Source organism: Prionailurus bengalensis, chromosome D4 (assembly GCF_016509475.1).
Source record: "Prionailurus bengalensis isolate Pbe53 chromosome D4, Fcat_Pben_1.1_paternal_pri, whole genome shotgun sequence".
In the NCBI taxonomy this organism is placed as follows: domain Eukaryota; kingdom Metazoa; phylum Chordata; class Mammalia; order Carnivora; family Felidae; genus Prionailurus; species Prionailurus bengalensis.
Window position 1 is genome coordinate 88,125,527 of NC_057359.1, and position 23,687 is coordinate 88,149,213.

At 58.6% G+C, this 23,687-nt stretch overlaps 1 protein-coding gene and 1 long non-coding RNA gene across 2 annotated transcripts; one reads left to right on the forward strand and one right to left on the reverse strand.

The window, feature by feature from the left end:
* Positions 1–685: 685 nt before the first annotated feature.
* PTGES (prostaglandin E synthase) lies at positions 686–12,735 on the reverse strand. Its single transcript, XM_043567334.1, has 3 exons — positions 11,437–12,735; positions 8,284–8,366; positions 686–1,793 (listed from the first exon to the last, which is right to left on the reverse strand). Exons 1-3 carry the CDS (start codon positions 11,899–11,901, stop codon positions 1,544–1,546), a joined length of 798 nt encoding a protein of 265 aa, XP_043423269.1. The 5' UTR covers positions 11,902–12,735; the 3' UTR covers positions 686–1,543.
* Positions 12,736–13,011: 276 nt separating this feature from the next.
* On the forward strand, positions 13,012–15,223 carry LOC122475396. The gene is made up of 2 exons (XR_006295157.1): positions 13,012–13,290; positions 13,828–15,223. It is a non-coding gene; the product is annotated as an uncharacterized LOC122475396 (long non-coding RNA).
* Positions 15,224–23,687: the final 8,464 nt, after the last annotated feature.

Below are 23,687 nucleotides of genomic sequence, written 5' to 3' on the forward strand. Positions count from 1 at the left end.
GTGTTGTCCACTCCCAGCTGTGAGCGCCTCCCCACCCACGGAGCCTCAGGGATCAGGGGGAAGCTGGAATTTCTGGAGAGGCCAGGGGTCCCCACGAGGCCCCCGCCCGGCAGGCCCATCAAGGGCAGTTCAGCGGCTTCGGGCTGTTGGGAGGGAGACCTGCCCAGCGCCTTCTCCAGACCCTGGAGAGAAGGGGCGGCGCTGAGAGGCGGTCAGGGGAGGTGAGGCAGTAGGGGACGGTGGTTGGAGCCGGGCTTTGGAGGCGGACGCGCCGGATTCAGAGCGGGCCCTGCGCGTCAGGGGCCCACCTCCTGGAGCCTCGGTGTCCTCATCTGTAAAGGATGGACTTGTCAGACCACCTTACTCACCCGTGGGAAGGAGGCAGGAGGGGGCCCGCGAGCACCCTGCCTGCATGTTTGCGCGGGACCTAACCCCCCGGTCAGGGCGCACTTGTGTGTTTTCCAGAGACGTCGTCCCGTCAGTGTGGCCCCAGACACACACTAACAAAAACGTCCCGCGAAAATGACCCACTCGGGCGGCGATAGACCCCAGGGGCGGGCAGCCAAGGGGTTGCAGGGTGGTGGCCCAAGCCGGACAGACCCTCCCATTGAATGATCAAGGCCCCACACATCTTAGAACAAGAGTCTAGGAGATACACACACACACACACACACACACACACAGATTCCCCGCAGGGGTGCACATTTGTACTTTTCAAATCTTGCGGGTACGGAAGGAGCCAGAAAGTTCCTTTGAGCGGTTGGTCATGCCGGGCCCCTTGTCTTGCTTTATGGCCCTTAACGAGTGAGTGACTCCCCAGGGAAGAGAAGCGACCCTCACCGTGGGCCCCGCCTTTTGGCACCTGCACTAGGAGAGAAGGATCCGGCAAAGGAACGGAGACCGAGCACGGGGAGTGTCAACAGGGCGCCGGGGAACGTAATCCCACGCCCCCCTCGCTAAACTCCCACCACAAAAGAAATTGCAATATCACACCCCACCCTGTGCCGGGTCCTGCTTCTGGAGGAAACGGGCAGTGTGGAGCCGGGGCCCGGACACCGCCGGGACACGGGGGAGCGTTACAAAAGCGCAGATGCCCAGGGTCCCCTCCGAACTAGCCGAATCGGAATCTCTGGGGTGGGTCTAAGAAGCTCGCGGCTAGTACAGCCCTGAATCCGGATGGTGGCTTCGTTGAGGAACCCGAACGGACTCTTCTCTCACTCGTAGGGACGGAGAAGGAACAAGGCTTTTAATGCGCTGGTGCCCGAGTGGGAGGATTTTTCTGTCAGTCTCGAGAAGCCATCTCCACGCGGTCCGGGCAGCCACTCCACCCAGAAGTCCGAGAGGCACGCCCGCCCACACGCGTGCACGCACATGGGCAAACACGCACAGGCCCACGGCGCCCAGGATCCCGCGCTCGGTGGGTTGCCAAGAAACCGGGTCCCCGGGCTGAGCACAATCCCCAAGGGCCGCCCGGCGCCCTCCGGATACAGTCACGGGGGCTCGCGGCCAGCGGTCTGCTGGCTGAGCTGTTGTCGGCTGCTGGTCACAGGTGGCAGGCGGCTTCCCAGACGATCTGGAAGGCCATGGAGGCACAGGGGAGCTGGGCCAGGGTGTAGGCCAGGGAGCGGGTGGGTGCCCGAAGCTTGCCCAGATAGGCCACGGTGTGCACCACGCGGCCCAGGAAGAAGACGAGAAAGTGCATCCGGGCGATGAAGGGGTCAGGCCCCAGGAAAGAGTAAACGAAGCCCAGGAACAGGAAGGGGTAGATGGTCTCCATGTCATTCCGGTGGGCTCTGGGAAGGCAAGGGTGTGCGGTCAGCCGGGCGTCAGCAGGGAGAAGCTCGTGGAAGCCGGGGCCCTCTGCCCCGAAGGGCCCCACGCCCCTGGGGACCATCTCGGGGTGCCCGACTCGCGTCCGTTCGTGGCCGGGAGAAAGAGGTACCACGGAGGCAGAAGCGACAGCGACTCCAAGTCAGCTGCTGCCAGGACGTAAAACCCCACTTATGGGCCAGTGGCCGTGACAGGCAGCTAGCCGGGGTTTTCCTCCCGAGCCCTGGGGCTCCCCAGGACTTGGCCCCGGCCACGCTCCCCACCGTCTTCCCTCGTGTGGCCTTGGACGCCAGCCGGGAACAGTGGGACTCAGAGGGGGTTGAGAGCCGGGGTGGAGCCTAGGTCTGACTCCCACCCGCGCCCTTTACCCTCCCCCGCCCGGGCAGGGCTTTTCGGGGCGGGGGGGGACACCCTCCTTCTGAACGCAGGTGCCTGGGCCCTCCCCAGGGGCATGGGCTAGAGCACACGTCTGAAACCCTTGCCTAACCGTCTTGTCCTGCCCCTAGATGTAGGCAAACCCTCCTGCCTCTTTCAGGGATAATAATAATAACAGAACAGCTACCACTCACTGCCCCCCCGGTAAAGCTCTTCATTTCGTCTACGCTGTCCCGTATCTTTGTGTTTGTTTGTTCAAGACGGTCAAGCGCGTGAGCACGTGGGGTGGCGTGGGGGGAGTGGAAGGGCTGAGTATAGCCCTGGCGTAAATAGATGACCGAGAAAGAAAACCCACCCGCGTCTGCTAAGAGTTGGGTCACATTTTCCATGACTCCCGCTAACGGACAGCTTCCTTGGGGAGAGGTGAGGAGGTCAAGTCTCATAAATTAGAGACTGAACCCGTGCCTGAGGCCATAGACGGTATGTTGGAAGAATAAACAGGAACCTAGTACGGGGCTGGGACCTCCCCCGAGGACAAGGCCGCATGTGTGAGGCAGGGGGAACTCGGGGCGGGAAGCGAGGTGCGCCTTCCAGCTGGGACGCGTTCCACCAACGCTGTGCGCCCGCGGGCCGGGCCCGACCCAGCAGCTCCTGTGTGACAGACGGCCTGTAACACAGCCCTCCTCTTCCCTCCCACTTGCGAGCAGAGCCTTAGTCAAGGGCCCGGTGTGTGGCCTGACCTAGAGAATGGGGCTGGGCAGGGCACAGGAGAGGCCCTAACTCGGCTGCCCCGTGCTGCAGGGGTCTCTGCCGAGTGACCGAGTGACCGGCGTGGGTGTGTTCAGGGGAGGAGATGTTTGCACCGAAGCCTGAATGATCAGGGATCACCGGTGCAGGGGAAGAACTTTCCAGGGAGCAGGAGGGGCAGGCGCAAAGGCCCTGGGGTGGGATTGAGCATAGGGTGTTGGAGGCACAGAAAAGTGACCCTGGAGCGTGTCTGGAGTGGGGTGGCATGAGAGGGAGCGAGGCAGGTTGAAAGCAGGAGGGGGGGGGGCTCGTGAAGGGGGGGCTTGGGGCCTGGAATTCAATCCGCGTGTGCAAAAGCCCCCTTTAACCCAGCGGGGCCTGGACCGTTCTTAGGTGAAACTCGGGACACAGCGGTTGGCGTCTCTGCCCCCGTATCCCGAAGCCAACGTGAGCCCGCCTTCCCCTTTTCTCCCAAATCTCCACCGTGGGACCCAGCCTCGGGGAAAGCAGGTCTGCAGGAAGGCCCTTACCTCACTTGTGAGGGGACAGCAAGGCTTCCTCCAGACCCCTCTACCCTATGGAAATGGGGCTGTGCCCCCCAACACCCCCCCATTAGAGGGACACCCTTGGGAAACATGCTTTATTCTTCTTATTCTTTAATGTTTATTTACTTATTTTAAGAGAGAGAGAGAGAGAGAGAGCAGGGGGAGGGGCAGAGAGAGAGAGGGAGCCACTGTCCGTGCAGAGCCCCACGTGGGGCTCCGTCCCATAGACCGTGAGATCATGACCTGAGCTGAGATCACGATGAACCGACTGAGCCACCCGGGCGCCCCTGGAAAGCTTACTTCACATGAAGTCAGTGATGGGGCGCCTGGATGGCTCAGTCAGTCACGTCCGACTTCGACTCAGGTCATGATCTCGCGGTTCGTGGGTTCGAGCCCCGCGTCGGGCTCTGTGCTGATGGCTCGGAGCCTGGAGCCTGCTTCGTTATTCTGTCTCTCCCTCCCTCTCTGCTCCTCACTCCACTCGTGCGCGCGCTCTCTCTCTCTCTCTCTCTCTCTCAAAAATAAATAAACATTAAATGAAGTCAGCGTGGCCCAGAAATCGGTCTGCCTCTCACAGCTGACCCACCCGGATGGGCCTTTCTGCCACACGCTCATCTGAACGTTTCAGGAAAAGCACCCACTGGTATGGGAAACCCATTCATCCGGATACTGTCCTTTAAAGCAGGTATTCGCATCGGACGAGTGAGTCCCTTTTTAGAGAGCTGACATTGGCCAAACCCCAAAGAGCCGACAAAGGGGAGCAGGGTGGAGAGGAGGGTGGGATGGGCAAGGTCCGTGGCAGGTGGGGACCCATTCTTCGGGGCAGAACCGAGAGGCGGGGAGGTGCAGCCCCTGCAGAAAACCAAGCCGTGGTCCTGAGCCCACCTCCCAGCTCCGGGCCGACCGAGGGCCCCAAGGTCACCAGTGAGGGAGGAGAGGTGCCTGGGGGCTAAGAAAGCCCTGAGGCTCTGACCCTCAGCACCCCGCCCTCCACCCCACCCCCCACCCCCCACTGAGAGCTGGCCCAGCCCGTCCCTGTCCCTCCTCCCTCCGGTAGGGATCAAAGCGGGGGTTCCCCACGAAGCCGCAAGTGGTGCCAAGGACAGAGAGCTGTGGGGAAATCAAAGGTGAGGCAAGAAAACTCATTCCCTTCCCCGGGGGGGGGGGGGGGGGGGGGCCCGGATGTGAACTGACAGACGTGGAGGGAGTCACGTACCGGAGAGACGTGGTTGGGCAAAACGTGTCATTCCAATAACAGCCACTTTTTAACATAAAAGTCACCCAAAGCAAATCCCCGCCAGACCGGACTTGCTGGGCTTCCTGCCGCACTGGGCCGCCCCTCCCCACCCCCCCCACCTCCCCCCCCCCCCAGACATTGCAACACCGGCTGCATGACGGCAGGTGATGGGCGGGGAGAAGGTCTGCGAGTAGCCCCAGGCAGCTGGCAGGGACGTCCGTCCTCATCCCGGGCCCTCCCCGCTGCCCACACTGGCCATGCCAGGGCCCCTGCTGCTCAATGTCAAGGGCAGGGATAAAGCGGGGCAAAACCGCGTTCCTACAGAGCCCACGGTCCTGGGCTCAACCGCGTGGCCTCGGCAAGCCTGCTCTGCCTCCAGAGATAACAGCACCCTCCCCGGGGAGGCTGTTGGGGGGCCCGGCGGGTTGGCAGCTATCGACAAGGTGCTTAGGACCCCGCTGGCGCCCCGATGCACCTGCCGTCTTCCTCCTCTCCCTCGCCACCATCGCCGGCCTGGTCTGGGGCACGACCCTGAATGCTAATCTCGCCCTCTCGGGTTTGCCAGCCTCTCCTGCCTCGGCCGGGTGAATGAAACCCGGTGTGGAGCCGCAGAGAGGAGGGCCGGGCATGAGCCCGCGGTTCGGCGTGCCTCTAACCTGCTCCCTGGCCTCGGTTCACCGTCCACAACATCGAAGGGACTTCTAGGACTGCGATTCGGGGACCAATCTCCGGACAAACCGGTTCAGTCGGATTCAGGCTGCGTGTTCCGAGTAGTCAGAAACCTCGCCAAGCATGGGCCCCGTGCCCGTCTGCCTCCCTTGGGGCCACTCGGAGACTCCCTCCCTGAGGTTTCCCACACACGGACTCGGGATTTGGCCCAAAGACACCTGAGCAGGAGGCTGGGGTTGGTGTCATGAAGCAAGGTGGCCGGGTTTCATCATTTCCCTGGAAATCCGGCTCCTGACCTCTCCCAGAGCCGGGCTCACGTTCGTTTTGGCTCTGGCGTGTGGCTAATCTGCAAGGCAGATTTATCCTCCAAGAACCTAGACCTAAGTGCTTTCCTGTTTGGGCAGGAGGGTGACCCTGACTGCACCATAAACTCTGGTCTAATATTTAACTAACTTCTGCTTCCAGGGCATGTCCCCCTCAGGTTCCAGCAAGTTCTCCAGCAGGGGATGACGGGACGTGTGATCCTCTGAGCCCTGCACCTTCACGGTTCCACGACGTTCTGTGAAGGCAGGAGGTGGAGGAGACCCCGGGGGACCAGGAACCCCCAGACCTGCCGTGGTAAGTCTCCAATAAGTACCAGTATGTCGCACGTCCCCTCCACCGATAAACACTTGCCAAATGGACATAAAACGTTATTTGGTAAGAGGTGCTCAAAAAGGCTTGAACTGGGGCGCCTGGGTGGCTCAGTCGGTGGAGCGGCCGACTTCGGCTCAGGTCATGATCTCGCGGTCCGGAAGTTCGAGCCCCGCCTCGGGCTCTGTGCTGACGGCTCGGAGGCTGGAGCCTGCTTCGGATTCCGTGTCTCCCTCTCTCTCTGCCCCTCCCCCACTCACGCTCTGTCTCCCTGTCTCTCAAAAATAAACATTTTTAAAAAAGCGCTGCATCGAACTCCAGCCGTTGGAGCATCGCCACTATCGAGAGAGGGTCATTTCGATCGGAAGAAGAAAGTGTACTGGGTACGTAGAAACGTTTGGCCACCACACGGGTCTGTTATCTCTCCTTGGCTTGGTTACAGCCAGTAAAAAATAAACCAAAGTGCTCGTCGGCTCACGTAACCGCTCCCGTGCCACAAGAAAGCTTCGCTACGTAGGACGCGTGTACCCACCCTGTGAAAAGCCAAGAAAACCCCCTCGGTGGCTGCGGTGAGCCAGCCCAGGCTATCCACGGTCACGGCTGCCTCGACTGCTCAGGCCCTTCTCCACCGCCCAGGAGAGTCAAGCCAACCAAGGGGGTGGGCGGGATAAGGGTCACCGGTATGGACACGGGTATTGGTACGGCTTTTGTCCACTTGTTCACTATGTGCCCGGTGGATGGATGGATGGATGGATGGACGGATGGATGGACCTCATAGGAAGAACTACATACCGTAGTTATATTAGAAACACTAGAACAGCACAGGATTTCACTTCCTACCTTACACATCTCTGTCATTCTTAAAAACCACAAGTATGCATATTATTTTCAACGGGCAAGAAAACAAAGAGAAAAAAAACGCTCTCCTCAAAGAAAAGAATCTCGTATTTACACTCCAGTGTCCCACCCATTTCTGCCCGCGGTGCACGGGAATGCCCTGGGAACTACGGGAGAGTTTGTCTCCTGTGTCCCCCTGTGCAGCTGCCCGTCCTTCCGCTTGTCCCTCAACTCCGCTGGCAGTCCCTGTCCCCTGCAAGTGCTGCCTCCTCCCTCTCCAGCCCACCGGGGTCAGCCAGGGGAGAGCCAACTGCCAAAACCACAACATTCAGATCAGGAACATGAAATCAACCCACATCTAGTCTCCGATGGGATTTTACACAGCTATTTTTTTTTTCCATTTTCCCCCATGTTTTTATTATTTTTATTTTTGAGAGAGACAGAGTGTGAGCAGAGTGGGGGGCAGGGAGACCCAGAGTCCGAAGCGGGCGCCAGGCTCCGAGCCGTCAGCACAGAGCCCGACGCGGGGCTCGAACTCACGGACCGCGAGATCGTGACCTGAGCTGAAGTCGGACGCTCAGCCGACGGAGCCGCCCAGGCGCCCCATTTTACACGGCTATTCTTAAAGAATCAGGTTTTGAGTAGCATTTACCCACACGGAAAATGCTCACCAAATAACGTTCACGGAAAAAGAAATACCAGAACCCCACCCCGGGCACACAGTGCGCACGGGATTTTCTGGGAAACATCTACAAAGAGGAGTTGGGTGAACACAGTGTTAGAGGTTAGCGGGGGTTAGAGTCGGGACCGGTCTCCCTTTGCCCTCCGTGTGTTTGCAGTGCGACCCAGGTCGTCGGCGATCGTCAGCAGTTCTGACTTTCATAATGAGAAAAATTGTTTTTGATCGACTGGGGGTTGCTCGGCAGAGGGAGTGACGTTCAGCTTCACTCCGAACGAAAGAAATGCAAAATAAAACCCAAACGTGGCATAAATGTTCACCCATCCCACTGGCAGAATACCCATCCACGGTGGAGGCGCTGGAGGCTCCTGGGCGGCTCAGCTGGTTAAACGTCGGACCTGTGCTCAGGTCCTGAGCTCAGGGTTCGTGAGTTCGAGCCCCGCGCGGGCTCTGTGCCGACGGCTCGGAGCCCAGAGCCTGCTTCCGATTCTGTGTCTCCCTCTCTCTCTGCCCCTCCCCGGCTCGCACTCTCAATCTCTCTCTCAAAAATAAATAAAAACATTTTAAAAAAGAAAGAAAGACATGAAATCAATGAATAAATTAGAACTATCTGAGGGGCTCCGGAAGGCAGGAGACCTCGGTCCTCTGGGTGCCCCCCCCCCCGGCCCTGGTGCTCAGAGCGGAGCCTCGGGGGGCAGACCGTGGCCAGGCTGGGGCCCAACAGTACTTGCCTGAGGCAGCGATCTACGTCCTGGTCACTCCGGCAGTACTGGAGGCCTCCGTGTCTCAGGGCATCCTCGGGGTTGGCAAAAGCCTGGAATACGTCAGCGAGAGTTACTGGCCTAGCCCCCTCCACGTGCCAAGTGCTGGCACTCGCCATGACCAAGGCCGCTATGGGCTGAACGTGTGCCCCGCGGATTCGTATGCTGAAAGCTGACCTCCGAGGTGATGGTGTTGGGGGGCGGGGGCGGGGGTCCTCTGGGGTGATTAGGTCAGGAGGGTAGAGCCCTTGGGAATGGGATTAGTGCCTTTCGAAACGAGACCCCAGAGAGCTCCTTCACCGTCCTGCCACTGGAGGATACAGCCGGAAGACAGCCAACTGTGAACCAGGAAGTGGGCCCTCACCAGACGCGGAATCTCCAGGCACCTTGCTTCCAGAATGGTGAGAAAGAAGTCTGCTCTTTACAAGCCCCGCCCCCACCCCCCCCCAGTCCAGGCCCCGTGTGCCCCCGACACTGTTATAGCAGCCGGAACAGACGAGGGCAAAGGCCCTCATGTCCTGGCTTGTGGGAAGCTCACAGTCTGATGGGGAAATGGCCTACGAACCACGGAAGACCAGGTGGTGAGTGTTAAACAAAGAGAAGACAAGGTTGGCCTTGAGAATGTTTCCAGGAGACCTGATCAAGCCTGAGGGTCAGAGGCGGCTTCTCTGAGGCAGGGGCATTCAAGCTAAGCTTTGAAGGAGGCAACAACATGAACCCGATGAGGGCGGGCTGGAGAAAGAGCATTGAAGACATCCAGGAAAGCATGTGCAAAGGCCCTGGGGTCAGAAGACGATGGGGGTGCTTGAAGAACAGAAGCCTAGCGTGGCTGGAGTATAGAGAGCGAGGGGACAGAGGCCCAAGATGAAGTTGCTGGGGTCCCGAGGGCACTCTAAGACTTTGGACTTTGAACTAAGAGCAGTGAGAGGGTTTTTGACAGTTCCACAAAGACTAGCTGCCCATTTCTTCGCTTCCCTGAGCCTCAGCTCCCTCATCCGTGAACTCTGGATCAAGCGGAGCTCATTTCCCGCGCGAAGAGTGAAGGGGAGGACTGGAGAGGCCTCCGCCCAATGCCGGGCACTGGGAGCACCGGCATGGGGAAGGTGCTCGACGAATAGTCTGCGGACAGCAGAAACTTCAGGTCACGTTTCCGTCACCGGAGGCCCACGTCCAGCGCTCACCAGCCCCACAGCAAACACGAATCTCAGCAGCACGCTTTCTGGATTGCTCACCCAATGACAAATACTGCCGCCTCTGACTCATGAGCCCTGGTGACCCCTGTCCCCAAGCTCTGGTGCGTCCCACCTGTCCCACGCCTGAGGCCCGTCAGGGTCAGGATCAGAGCCCCCACACCCAGAATTCCTCTCCACTGGCCCTGCACTCGTGGAATCGCCAATCCCGATGGGCCGGCACAGAGCCCGTGGACCCATGACTCCCTTCAAAGGGTCCTAGGGCCGGGTCCGAGGGGTGGCTCGTTCCTAAAGACAGAACTGGAACACAAGCCCGCCGGGCCGGGAGCCGGTCGTAGGGCAGACCGAGGAACCGCTGTCGTCCGAAGCTAGAATTGCTACCTTTAATTGGGACAAGGGGGCAGGCCGTTGGATGCACTCCCGGGACCGAGCTGTGGTTGCGGCCTTCGAGTGATTTCCAGTTGTTCGTACGTAATGAGAAGTCACGCTTGCTCTGCGCCAGGTGCCGAGCTCGCCCGGCTCGAGCGTGACTATTCCCTGCTTTACAGATGAGGAAACGGCTCCCAGACTCGCCCCAGGGGCAAAGGGTGGACGAGTCAGAGCCCTTATCTGTCACCTGCCCGGGGAAGTGGCTTCCAGGCTCCTTCCTGGCAGGGGAGGGAAACTCACAGCCGGTAAGGAGCCTCTGGGGGACAGCCCCAGGGAAGGTTTCTTTCTGGCACTCTCCACCCACCAGAGAGAAAGGCACTCTTGGGTTTCCCTCCTTCTATCCCTGAATTCACATTGAAGAGGGAGGCTCCGGACCCCTGCGCCTTGCTGTTGAGAACTCTATCCCCGCCCCCGCCCCCTCCGGACAGGTTGTGGGGCCGGACAGCCCCGTTCAAACCCTGCTGCGTGGCCTCACAGGTGTCCTCTCCCGGAAGACAAGGTGAACGTGGCTCCCACCTATTAAACGCTCAGCTCCAAGGAAGGACTTAATGGCTGAATGCACCTGCCCCTGCTGGGTTCCCCGTATCCCGCATCCAGGACCGGGGTGAGGCAGGGAGGAGGCAGGGGTCATCCGGGTGCCTGTGTCTGCGCCTCTGGGCTTAAAGCCGTCCCGCCTTCACCCCTGCCCGCGCCTATGCCAGGGGCTGAGTCTGACTCCCCAGCAAGACCCCCACTCCTGGGTGTCCACACCCAACGTGATGCCAGAGCTAACCTTGCCTTGCCTTTGAACTGGACAAAGGCGGACAAAGGGGCCACAGTTTCTGGAAACGAGTCCTGTACTGAAAAACAGGACAGCCGGCCGGCTTGGCCCAAAACTTCTCTGACTCTGGTCGTGTCCAATGCGAGCCGAGCTGTTCTGAATGGGCCGTCCCGCCCACCCAGGCTCCCATCTTAGCCTCTTTGTTGTTTTGGCTCCGGGGACTTGGGATCGGTGGGGTGGCGGGGGGAAGGGCGGGGGGAATTCCTCCTTGAAAATTCCAGTGGAGCCCAGGCCGGCCGAGACCTGGCCTCTGGACGCTGCCGTGCGTTCGGAAGCCCCCTCGCCAATGAATTGGGAATTTCCACTTAAAGTTCCTGGGGTTCCTGCGTCGCCGGTTCCCACTCCACCCAAATCTCCGATCTCCTGTGCTGGGAAGCTGCCAGGTCTGATGGAGGCATTCTTGCTGTCTCATTCCATCCTCCAGGACCTGCTTCTCTCTGAGACACCCAACAGAGCTCAGCAGCACCCGTCGTGCCAGAACTTACCTGGCAACACGGCGGGGTGAGTAAATGCTCTTACAACAGAGGGCAAGAAGGTGCGGGTCCTGCCATCCCAAAGGTCTCCAGGGCCCTCACATTCTGGCCCTGAGAACACCTCGGCCAAGTTTCCCATCCCTGCAGTTCCCCAGCAGGGCCGGGGCCGGGGAAGGCGGCGGGGGGGGGGGGGTGCTCCAGGGGAGCATACCTTCTTCCGAAGCCTCACTTGGCCCGTGATGATGGCCACCACGTACATCTTGATGACCAGCAGCGTGCTGCAGAGCAGGAAGGCCGGCAGCGCCTGGCCTCTCACCAACGCCAGGACAGGGGCAGGCATCTCCATGGGCAGGCGGGAGCTCTGGGGCAGGCGGCCGCAGCAGGCGCGTGTGGCTGTGTCTCTACGAGCTGGAGGAGGCGGGGAGAGCCCGCCAGGAGGCCTGTCTGCACACAGCACACGCCCACTCTCAGCGGCCAGATGCTGGGGGAGGCGCAGGGCTGAGCTGTGTCCCCTGTTCAGCCTCCGGCCCCAGACACCCCTCCCCTGGCAAATCCTTAAACGCGTTCTAGTCTGTCTCCTCATCTGTAACATGGGGGCGTCCGGCAGGGCCTGCCTTCTGGGAGGGTGTGTGTGTGTGTGTGTGTGTGTGACAAAGACAGACGCCTGGCGGGACATCCGCAGGTGGCCGACAGCTCTGGTATCTGTCCCCACGGGTCAGGACGGGTGTCGGGCAGGAGAACTGGGCCATCCGTCCCCACCCTCAGCCTGGACGCTTGAACCACAGTCGTAGCTACCTTGACGCGACTCTGATTTTTTTTTTTTTTAAGTTTAGTTATTGATTTTGAGAGAGCGAGCGAGTGCCGAGAAGGAGCAGGCTGGAGCAGAGCGAGAGGGAGAGAGAATCCCGACGTGAGCTGTCCGCTCGGGGCCCGACGCGAGCTCCATCCATCCCATGACCTGAGCTGGCACAGAGAGTCGGACGTCAGCAGAGGCAGGAATCTTTTGCCTTTAGTTTCACCGACACTGCTCGCTTTGCTCGGGGGTCCCCTGGGGAGGGGGGCGAGAGGGAAACCTCAGTGTCCTGTGCCTTCTCCGCCCTGGCGCCTGCCCCGAAGGGACCGCGGTGTCCGTCTGGGCTGTGCCCCCAAAGCAGCAGAGACCGAGAGAAAAGACTGGCCAGAGGGCAGAGACACTGGCCATGTGCTCCGGAGCCCGACTCAGCTGACGTTGAGTCCCAGAGCCAGCCCTTGGCGACTGCAGCCGTGTGGTCTCGGGCGAGCAGGTTCCTCCTCCGAATCCTTGTCTTCAACGAAAGGGAGTCGTGTCTAATTATTAAACACCGGGCGCCTAGGAAGCCCTCATCTGTATGAGCTTCTGAGCCTCAGTTTCCTCCTCCTCCTCCGAATGGGGGTAACGCTTGGCTTGCCAGGAGGGAGGCTCTTGGAAGCGCACTTGCTTGCTGCTGGTGCGGGGAGTGGGTAGGGGGTGGGGGTCGATCGCTTGTCCCTTTGCTATGCGCCAAGCCTTCCTTCATCCGGACAAAAGATGTGCTTGGAAGCCGACACCCGTGTTTCTGGGACATGGGGCTGCCAGCCGGGGTCGTCCCAGACCCACACGATACATGGCGAGTCACGATCAGGGACGGGACAGAGGACGCAGGGGACGTCCCGCATTGTACGTTATCTCTGCCTGGGTGTTTGAGGCAAGGAGTCGTGCGAGCTTGCTCCCTGCCGACGCCGGCCTTTCTCGCCCCTGGAGCGCAGAAACCAGTGGGAGCAGCTGTCTTCTTGCCAAGTTCAGTTGGGGCTTTGGGCTCCGGTGTCTGCACCACCCCCGGAATCGTGGACCAGACACAGCCCAGGAGGGGACCCTGGGCGGCCGCCCATCCTTGGCGCGGGCGGCCGCGCGCTCGGCCCTGCTTGGGCTTCTGGAACGAGACAGAAACCTCACCAGCAGAGGCTAGAGAAACCGGCGTGGGCAAGGGGCGGATTGTTACCCACCGTCACCTGGAGCCGAAAATAAGAGGGACTTCGTGGGGAAGCCCTGCGGGCTGATGACTTCACGGTAGGAATCTTTTCCTCCACGTCTGCGGGAACGAACCAGCCGAGCCAGGGCCTGGCAGACGGGACGAGGTCTCCTCTGATTTCCGGCCAAGAATTTCCCTAAAGCCTCCCTCGGCCTGGGGAAGCTGCGGTTTTGTTCTTGGTGGTGGTGGTGAGGGTGGTGACGCTTCTCTCGGAGCTCAGGTTCTTTGCCTGCAAAAGACGTGCCCCTGCCTCGCGGGAGGTGGGGGGGGGGGGGACTAGAGCAGCGCCTGCCTGAAAATGAAGGCAAGACGCAACCCCCCCCCCGGGGGGGGGGCCAGGAGGAGGCGTCCTGGGGGTCAGAAATGTGTTTACATCACCGCTGGGTGGTGGTCACACCGGTGAATCTAGATGTAAAAATTCCCTGAGATGTATCTTAAGTGGTGACTTTGCTGGGTGAAACACACACACACACGCACACACACACGCACACGCACACACACGCACGCAAGAATTCTCTGGTCACGGTGAGCAAAGAGGGGCTGCTTTGTCCGAGCCCCCATGTGGCTTCTTCCAGCTGGCCCTCCTCGGCATTTCCTGAGGATCAGAGACCCAGCTCTTGGGCCGGTTCATTGTCTGTGACTTCAGAGGAGCTTGAGAGAGAGGAGGAAGCAGCCCCACCCCTGCCGCTGGTTCCTGACCTCGTGAGAGGCGCGGGACGTTCTCCAGCCAGGGGATGGAAGAGAAGGAACTGTGGCTCAAGCGACCGGAGTCAGATTTCTATTGCACCGTAGTCGTCCCGGCTGGCGTCGGCCACGTCTCCCCACCCTCGAGAAGGGGTGCCGTGCGAACGCACGGATTAGCCGGCGCTTTCCGATGGCGCTGCTTGCGGGCCCTGCTGGGGCAGAAGCTTCCCGCTCCACTCCCCTCCCCCCTGCTCCAGGTGGGACCCCTGAACTCCTCGCAGAATGAACAAGACCATGAAGGGCTGTCGAACCACCGCGTCCTCCTAACTAACCCTGGGAAAGCACAGCTTTCCTTTCAGGGACCGTAGGGACTGTAATGCTGGTGGGGCAGCCAATCCCAGTACTCCCCTTCTTGGGAACGGGGTGGGCCACGTGACCCAGGGAAGCCAATCCCAATGGTCCCGGCAGCTGCCAGAGCCAATCAGAGGCTTCCCTGGGAGTTTATATTGTGGCCTCCCCCTCCGGAGACCTCCGTTGGCTCTAAGGCTGAGGCTTGGGGCCTCAGCGGCCTGAAGCTGCATGGAACTATCCACCCCCCCCCGCCTTCCCCACGTGGAGGGGGCCTGTATTCTGGGGGTAACAAGGCCCCAACCTCTGACTCACCCGGGCCTGGGAGTCTTAAGAGTTTCCTTCTTTGCTTAAACAAAACATCAGTCAAATCACATTTGTCTTTGGCTCCAAATTGCGGTGGCTCCCGTCTTGCTCAGAGTAAAAGCCAAAGTTTGGACAGTGGCCCACGGCCCCGTCCCATCTGGCCTCCATCCGGTTCTCTCTGGATTCCTCCCCCACTCGCTCGGTCAGCCTAGCCACTCCGTCCTTGCTCCCGGCCTTCACCCTGGCGGGGGCCTCTGCCTGGAAGTCTCTTCCCCTGGACATGGGCTGTGTTGACACTTCACCTTCAAGTCTTTGCTCAGGTGTCGCCTCCTCCACCCCCGCTCCCCACCCCGCTCCCACCACCGCGTTAATCCACTGCACAGCCCGCCCCACCCCCACCCGAGCCACTTCTGATGACATTTTGCTGCCTGTGCTTTCTCTGTTGTTGCCACGGCCCATTTCATTCAATGACACGCCATACAATTTATTTCTTGTCCTTACTGTCTAACACCCGGATTCCTGGGGGAAGGGGGGGGGGTCTCAGTCCTGTTTGCTGATGAGCCACAAGCACCGGTCCCGTGCCTGACATATAGACCCAACTGTAATTCACTGAATTGATTTAAGCTCACTTGATTGGGATTTCTTTCTTTATAAATAAAGGAGTCTAGACCCGGGTAACTGAAGAGCTCCAGAGTTTGGTTCAGGGTCCTGACTCCTGCCCGCCTACTTCCTGGAATGCCCTGGGGGGGCCTGGCTGCCTCTCCTGACAGGCACAGAGCCAGGGAAGAAGCCTAGGTCAGCAGCTGACGTTTACTCATAAGAATAAATGGGGACGATCAGGCTGCTTCCTGGGCTCTCAAGGCCAGCCTGACCCCTCAGCCCATTCCTGAGATAGCCAAGACGGCCTTGAAGGATGATGCCATTCTGCTTAAGGACGACAGTCAGATAGGGTGGCGGCCAGAGGATCAATCACTGGGCAATGCTCTCAGACCCAACCTTGGCCGAATCACAGACGCCATCGTATTTAACCCTCCTGAGGGAGATAGGACTATTAGACCCATTTTAGAGATGTGGGGCCTGAGGCCCAGATTGGCGGTTATAGTCACCCCGGGTCTCACAGCTGGGCTTGGATCCAGGGGGATGTTCTTGCCACCGACGCTTTGCTGTTCTAGCTGCGGGGCTGTGGGCTGTGGCCCAGGGGAACCGGTCAGCACCTTAAGAGGCAGCGATCTGTAACGCGTAAGGGAAGGTTCCTCTCCTCTCCGGAGGCTTCCCCAAGTCAGGAACCTCCCGGGGGGCTCTTCCCCTCTTGGGAGTGAGGATGAAAGCAAGGTTGCTCAGCTGTAAAGCCCGGCGGCTTCACCCACACAGTGGAGTATTGTTCAGCCTTAAGACGGACGAACTTACTAACACCTGCTACAAGGTGGATGAACCCGGAAGGCATCGTGCCAAGAGCCAGAAACACGAAAGACTGCATATCATGTGATTCTGTTTATAAGAAATGTCCAGAATGGGCAAATCCCTAGAGACAGAAAGCGGATCGGTGGCTGCCAGGGTGTAGACGGAGGCCGAATAGGAACGACCATTTAACGCGCACCGGGCTTTCTTCCGGAAGGGCGGGAAAGTTCTAGAGACGATGATGATGGCTGCACTACAGCGTGAACAGCACTACTTAGTGCCACTGACCTGTACATTTCAAGATGGTTACTTTTTTTTTTTTTTTAGTTTTTTTTTGTTTGTTTTTGTTTTTGTTTTTTTTTTGAGAGAAAGACAGGGCTCGAGCAGGGGAGAGGCGGAGAAAGGGGGAGAGAGAATCCCAAGCAGGGTCCAGGCTCAGCGCGGAGCCCGACCGCGGGGCTCCATCCCGCGACCCTGGGATCATGACGGGAGCCGAAATCAAGAGTCAACCGACCCCGCCAGACAGGCGTCCCCCACACGGATTCATTGTACGTTGGAAAGAAAAAGGGGAGAAGAAAACCTGGGCTGCTGGCCTCTTCGCGGCTGTACACACGGCACCCGGTGTGGCGTCTGCACAGAGCTGGGCTTCGCAGGTATTTGTCGGGAGACGGGCCACCTGAACGTGTGCCTGACACACTGCGCGTTCCCGGGCCGTCCCGTTCTCCTGTCGCCGCAGAGAGGAGCACACGTGGGGCCCTTCACGCTCCGACCAAGCGCCGCCCTTGATGGAGCCCATCTGTTGGCCCCTGACCGCGGGCCTCAGATCCGGTTACTGATGCGCAGAGCTGCGGTCAGGCAGGAGCATTTCCTGGATGCTTTGGGGGGGGGGGGGGCACACAGCTGACAGGAGAGGCGGATGGGGGAGGAGGGAGGGGAGGAAATGTTCGTCTCAGCACGAATCCCTGCCAAGACCTTTGCAGAGAAGGGGCAGTCCTCCGGGCAGAGGCTCCGGGATCAGGCCGCAGCCAAGACCCTCCCGTGACCAGGCTGGGGACGCGTCCAGCCAGCGCCCACGCACGCGCACCGCCCCCGGATGCTGTCTCCCCAGGGGCATTTCCCGTGTCCGGCTCTCAGACGCAGCAGGAAGCCTCTTCCTAGGAGGCCCTGGAAGGGAGTATTGCATTCCTGGGATCCCAGTTCAGCCAGCGATGGCTCAGGGGACAGCGGGCCGGGGCTTTCAAACACAGCGATGATGGGAACCCTCCGGCTTTCCGGTGGCCCCCAGGACCCCGAACTTCCTCAGTTTCACAAGAAGTGCCACCGGGTTTCCCCCGGGGGCCTTTGTCACAAGGACAACACTATTTTATGGCTGCAGGGCACACGCATGCTCCCTTCTCCTCGCCACAGGCCTTGGGAATTGGAGGACACCACCAGGTCAGCCCTAAGTCTCCTCTTCCAGGCAAAACAAACACAGCCCCAGTCGGCTCATCCTCGGACGCCGCGTTTTCCCAGCCGCCGCGACCTAGTTTGTAAAGGTCCCTCGGAGACCAGAGGGGGACCGCCACCCCTCGCTGGAGACCCCTCACTGCTGCAAGCACAGGACGAGTTGTGACTCCAAGCAGGTCTGGCCACAGAATCAGTGGGGCCCCGCGCAAAATGAAAACGCAAAGTCCCTTTTCAAACGTTATCGGGAGTTTCAGGCTGCTGACAGTGGGCTGGTGAGTCGGCCCCACGGGCCCCCGTGTGGCTGCATGAACTGGCCCTGATTCCGTGCTCAGGGTCATTCAACATGAGCTGAGTAAGGAAGTCGGGTCCGAATCAAAGCCAGAGAAAGGATAACACGAGAGCTCGATAGAACATTTCATCACCTCTGCCCAATGAAAACGATGCCAACGTTCCATTATCAATAACAACACGAACAACATTTTATCATAAATAACGACACAAACAACAACGACACTTGCATAGGGGCGCCCGGCTGGCTCAGCCGGTAGAGCGTGCAGCTCTTGATCTTGGGGCCATGAGTTCGAGCCCCACGCTGGGCGGAGAGATTACTTCAAAAGAAAAGAAAAAAGAAAACATTGTCCAGTGTTGTTCACGATGTGCCTGGGGGAACGTTAACCTGACCTTCGACATCCTGTTGAGGTAGGTACTATGACTATACCCACTCTACAGATGAGAAAACTCAGACACAGAGCAGTCGAGTAACTCACTCGGTTTCGTAACTAACAAGTGGTCTCGTCACAGCATTTTGGAGGAAGCCCTCACAACGACATTCACCTCCAGTTTCCAGAGAAGGTTCCTGAAGCGCCTGGGAGGGAGCAACCATAGCAAAGAGATCGCGACTGGAGGGCTCAAACCCAGGATCACACGGCCACAGAGCCCACGCCCTTTGTAGTTCAACCTCTGCCCTTCGGTAGCCCACATAACAGGTCTGTAGTGTGTTAAATAGTGTCCTCCGAACAAAAAAAAATATGAGTCCTAACCTACAGTATTTGTGAATGTGATCTTAGGAGAGATGTATAGACACGGAACTCAGTCTGAGTCCAATGATCCGTGTCCCTGTAAGGGAAAGCGGAGGGAGATTCAGACACACAGAGGAAAAGGCCAGGTGAAGCAGGAGGCAGAGATCGGAGTGATGTGGCCACAAGCCGGGGGAGGCCGAGGCTTGCCGGAAGCCACCAGAAGACAGCCACGAGATGCGTTTCCCCCTCGGAGCCTCCAGAAGGAACCAACCCAGTCAACGCCTTGACTTCAGATCTCCAGGACTAGGAGAGGATCCTTTTCTGTTGCTTTAAGCCAAACAGTCTGTGGTCATTAGGTATTGCAGCTCTAATCACTCATACAGTGCCTTCTTGTGTTTTTATTTGATTGATTTTATGTTTATTTCTGAGAGAGAGAGAGAGAGAGCGTGTGCGCGGGGGAGAGAGAGGGGCAGAGGGAAAGAGAGAATCTCAAGCAGGCTTCCAACGCGGGGCTCGATCCCACGGCCCCGGGATCGTCACCTGAGCTGAAATCAAGATTGGACGCTCAACTGACTGAGCCACCCGGGCGCTCCGCCTTCTTGTGTTTTCAGAGGTGCTCGTGTGTCTACAGAACAAGCACACGTAGCCCTGGTTGGATCTCCAGAGAGCGCTGTCCAGCAGAAACCTAACCCACACGCCGAGTGCAAGCCACACGTGGAACCTGACATTTGCGAGTCACCGTGTCGGGGCGCCTGGGTGGCTCAGTCTGTTAAGCGTCCGACTTTGGCTCGGGTCGTGATCGCCCAGTCCGTGAGTTCGAGCCCCGCATTGCGTGAGCTCAAGTCCCACTTTGGGCGAGCTCGAACCCCAACTCTGGGCTCTGCGCTCTGCACTCTCTCTCCCTCTGACCCTCGCTCACGCGTGCGCGCTCTCTCTCTCTCTCTAAAATAAAAAAAAAATTTTTTTTTCTTGTAGCCATGTTAAAAAAAAATGTATCAGGTGGAACTAATTTCTATAATCGTATGAGTTCCCTGTGGCCACTGTAACAAATTACCCGGAACTTGGTGACTTAGAAGAATAGGAATTTAGTCTTTCACGATTCTGGAGGCCAGAAATCTGACACCAAGGCGTTGGCAGGGTTTTGCTCCCTGCCACAGCGTCCGGGAGAATCTGTCCCTTGCCTCTTCTGGCTCCTGGTGATGCTGGGATTCCTTGGCTTGTGGCCACCTCTCTCCAGCCTGCTGTCTCCTCTTCTCCACGTGTCTGTGTAAATCTCCCTCCGTCTCTCACTGATCAAGATACGTGTGACCGCATTCGGGGTTTACCTGGGTAATCCCAGGGTAATCTCCCCATCTCGAGATCTTTAACTGTGTCACAATTGCAAAGAAGGACCCCTTTTCCCCAAAGGCAACACGGGTTCCAGGAATAGGAACTGATATCTTTGGAATATTATGCGGCATAGTATAATAATGTATTTGATTTAACCTAATATATCCGGGTGCCTGGGCGGCTCAGTCAATTAAGCACCTGACTCTTGATTTCAGCTCAGGTCATCATCCACAGTTGGTGAGAGTGAGCCCCGAGTCAGGCTCTCTGCCCTGACAGTGTGGGGCCTACTTGGGATTCTCTCTCTCTGACCTTCCCTGCTCGTGTGCTCTTTCTCTCTCTCTCTCTCTCTCTCTCTCAAAATAAATAAATAAACTTTAAAAAAGGATATTTTAACTTAATGCATCAAAAACACGGGCGCCTGGGTGGCGCAGTCGGTTGAGCGTCCGACTTCAGCCAGGTCACGATCTCGCGGTCTGTGAGTTCGAGCCCCGAGTCGGGCTCTGGGCTGATGGCTCAGAGCCTGGAGCCTGTTTCCGATTCTGTGTCTCCCTCTCTCTCTGCCCCTCCCCCGTTCATGCTCTGTCTCTCTCTGTCCCAAAAATAAATAAACATTGAAAAAAATTAAAAAAAAAACATTATCACTTTCGGGGTGCCTGGGTGGCTCATTCGGTTAAGCATCCAGCTCCGGCTCAGATCACGATCTCACAGCTCATGGGTTTGAGCCCCGCGTCGGGCTCTGTGCTGACACTTCTCTCTCTGCCCCTCCCCTGCTCACGCTCTGTCTCTCTCTCTCTCAAAACTAAATACACATTCTAAAAGGTAATAATATTTAATAATTATGGTAATGATTTAAAAATATTATTACCTTTTAGAATGTGTATTTAGTCTTGAGAGAGAGAGAGACAGAGCGTGAGCAGGGGAGGGGCAGAGAGCAAGGGAGACACAGAATCCGAAGCAGGCTCCGGGCTCTGAGTCATCAGTACAGAGCCCGACGCGGGGCTCGAACCCACGAGCTGTGAGACCATGACCTGAGCTGAAGTCGGACACTTAACCGACTGAGCCACCCGGGCACTCCCCAAAATATGATCACTTTAACGGGTAGTTAGTATTTTTAAATTATTAGTGAGGTGCTTTACTTGTTCTCATATGAAGTCTTTAAAAACCAGTGTGAACTTCACAGTCATGAGACATCTCAGCTTGGACTCACCAGGTTTTGGGAGATCAAAGGCCACATCTGGCCACTCTACATAAAGAGATGGGCTACTGTCACTGACCTCTCACTGTGCCGCAGAGTGGCCTAGGACCTTCGGGTTCTTTGATTGCTTCAAGACACGCGGCACAAAGGTCACAGGTGCGCTGAGAATCTCAGATGAGGTGTGGGCCTTTCTGTTCCGGTCTCAAGATCTGTGAATCAAAATGTCAACGCTGTCCTTGAGGTGCGTGCCCAAATCGTGGGCCGATTTCAAGCAAGCTGGACTTGAAGGTCAAGTCTGCAGAGCCCGATTTATTGCTGAGAGAGCAGTCAAGCTCCTCCTCCCACCTGTGATAACGATGCCAACCTCGGGGTTGAGTTTTTGCAGCTTGAAAACCGCTGATTTTCTGCGGCCACCTCATATGTTAAATCTGCCTCTCTCCCTTTTGGAGAAGGGGACACTGAGGCCTGGATTGACCAAGTAGCCTGCCCACCGTGGCTCAGCGGTTGAGGAGCAGGAGGGAAACCCAAGCCCCGAACCACTGCCTCCTATCCGAGCGCCGTACTTACCCTCTCTGGGCCTCGCTTTCTCCATCTCTGAAACGGGTGTGATAATACACCTTCCATGGAGGATTACGGAGATAACCCAGGTGACACGTGACATTCTGCCTGGTGTTGATCGCAAACGGTCACCGCGGCTGGTGTGTTAACCGCTGAGCTTCAACCAGGCCTGAGTCATCCCCGAGGCAGCGCCCGGGGGGCTGGACAGATACGGAGTGTGAAGGTCCGGCCCTACCCCCCCGCCCCGTGAATCATCAGTCCAGGGCCGGTAGAGACGAGCAAGGAACTAATTACATCACAAGATAAGAACCCTTAGCGGTGGGTGCGTGTATCAGGGGAGAAGTACGGGGGGGGGGGGGGGGGGGAGGGGGGGGGAGAAAGGGGTGCTTCTGCTGGGTCCTCCGGGAACCTGATTAGCTGGTTGGAAGCCAGGCGGTGTAGCGCACAAGGCCTAGAACGGGGGCCCTGCCCGAGCCCCTGTAAGAGGTCCCCCCTCTTCCCGCACACAAACACCGGTAGACGCAGCTCCACCCAGGCAGCCGACCCAGGCAATTCCGGGCTCTGATTGGACAGTGGGGAGCGCCTGAGCACAGGGCGGCCAATGGGAGGCTGGCCAACAGCCAATGAGCGCAGAGCGCGCTGAGCAGGTGCCTCGCTGGTGTGAACGCAAAATAGCCAGCGGGGGACGGAAAGGTGGAGCTGGGCGCCGGAGGAGGCTGAGCTCAGCGGCCCCGGGGTGGGGTGGGGTGGGGTGACTGTGAGTGGCCTGGGGAGAACCTCCGCGAATCCGAACCCGCTCCTGGTCGGCCCCGGGGGTCCTCACCTGCGTCCCCGCGCCCCTTGTACCGCGAACGTCCTCACCAGGAGCCCCTCTATCCCGGAACCCTCAAAGCAGCCCCGGCCTCGAGACAACGAAAGGAACCAGTTACCATTAACCGGGGGCTGGTCAGCGCAGGTCTGTCACCTGTTCTGCAGGGCGCTGCGGTCCCCACCGGAAGCCGAGGCCCCCACCCAAGGCCGCTTTGGACCTCGCCTGTTTTCGGGGTCCTGTAGGGTAAGACGACGTTTTCTGCGCAAGCCTCTCATTGCTTCCCTGTCCAGCTCCCCACCCCGCCCCAACCCTAACTCCACCACCATGAAGGCCTCCCTGCTGTCACCTTGTCCCGAGAGCCAAGTCGTCCCCCTCACGGAGGAGCACAGCATTGACCCAGACAAGCCCCTTGGCAGCCGGCAGCCACCCTCCTCACCGCGTGTTCCCTGCCAGCCGGTTCTCTGGGCACAGTTCTGACTGTATGGACACATCAAAGGCCACTAGGGCGGGGGAGGGAGTCACTGTGGAGCACGTCAGAAGCAGCAGCAGAGGGTAAGACACCATCTCGTACTCTGGGGAAGGGGCCAGGGCCCTGGGGTCAAGCAGGCACAAACCTGTCTGAGACAAACACAGACAAACATTCTCCCCTCCTGGGCAGGGCAGCTGCGAGAAAGAGCTTCAGCTGGCGTGGGGAACATAGCGGGGCAGTAAAACTTGGCGATCAAATAGCAATTCTTACCTAAGGAAATTCACGGAAACAGCTAACGTCACCTGCCAGATGCTGTGCCCGGCGCTTTATACATATTAGCTCAGTGTCATCCCGCCACAAGCCCAGGAAGTGGGTCTATGATTATCCCCATTTTAAAGATGACGACATTGAGGTTCAGAGAGGAGTGAATCCGTTTCTGTGCTAACCCACGGCGCCAGGTCCGTATGCATGACCCGGGTATGGGAAGAACACCCTTCAGGGAGCCCAGGGGAGGACGGCTTGGCTGGGAAGGGGCTGCTGCCCACAGCAGGGTGTGGAGAGCCTTTAGGCTGATGTCCCGTGGGCCAGGCTGGGGGCTCTGATCTCCCCCGGGACCGCCACCTTTCAGTCTGGACTGTCCATCACAGAACCGCAGGCAGGTAGCACATAATCGAGTGCTCAGCCCCGAGCACTGGGCTGGGGGCGGGGGGGGGGGGGTCCCGGAATTGTTCTGAACTTGGAGTCTGGAAAGGCCCAGATATGTCCCTTGCTGTCCCCACTACCCCCAGCACAAGCTGCAGCCAGGAACCCAGGTGATCCGGTTTGATTCTCCTGTCCCATCCTGGGGGCAGCAGTTTGTGGCCTCTGAGTTA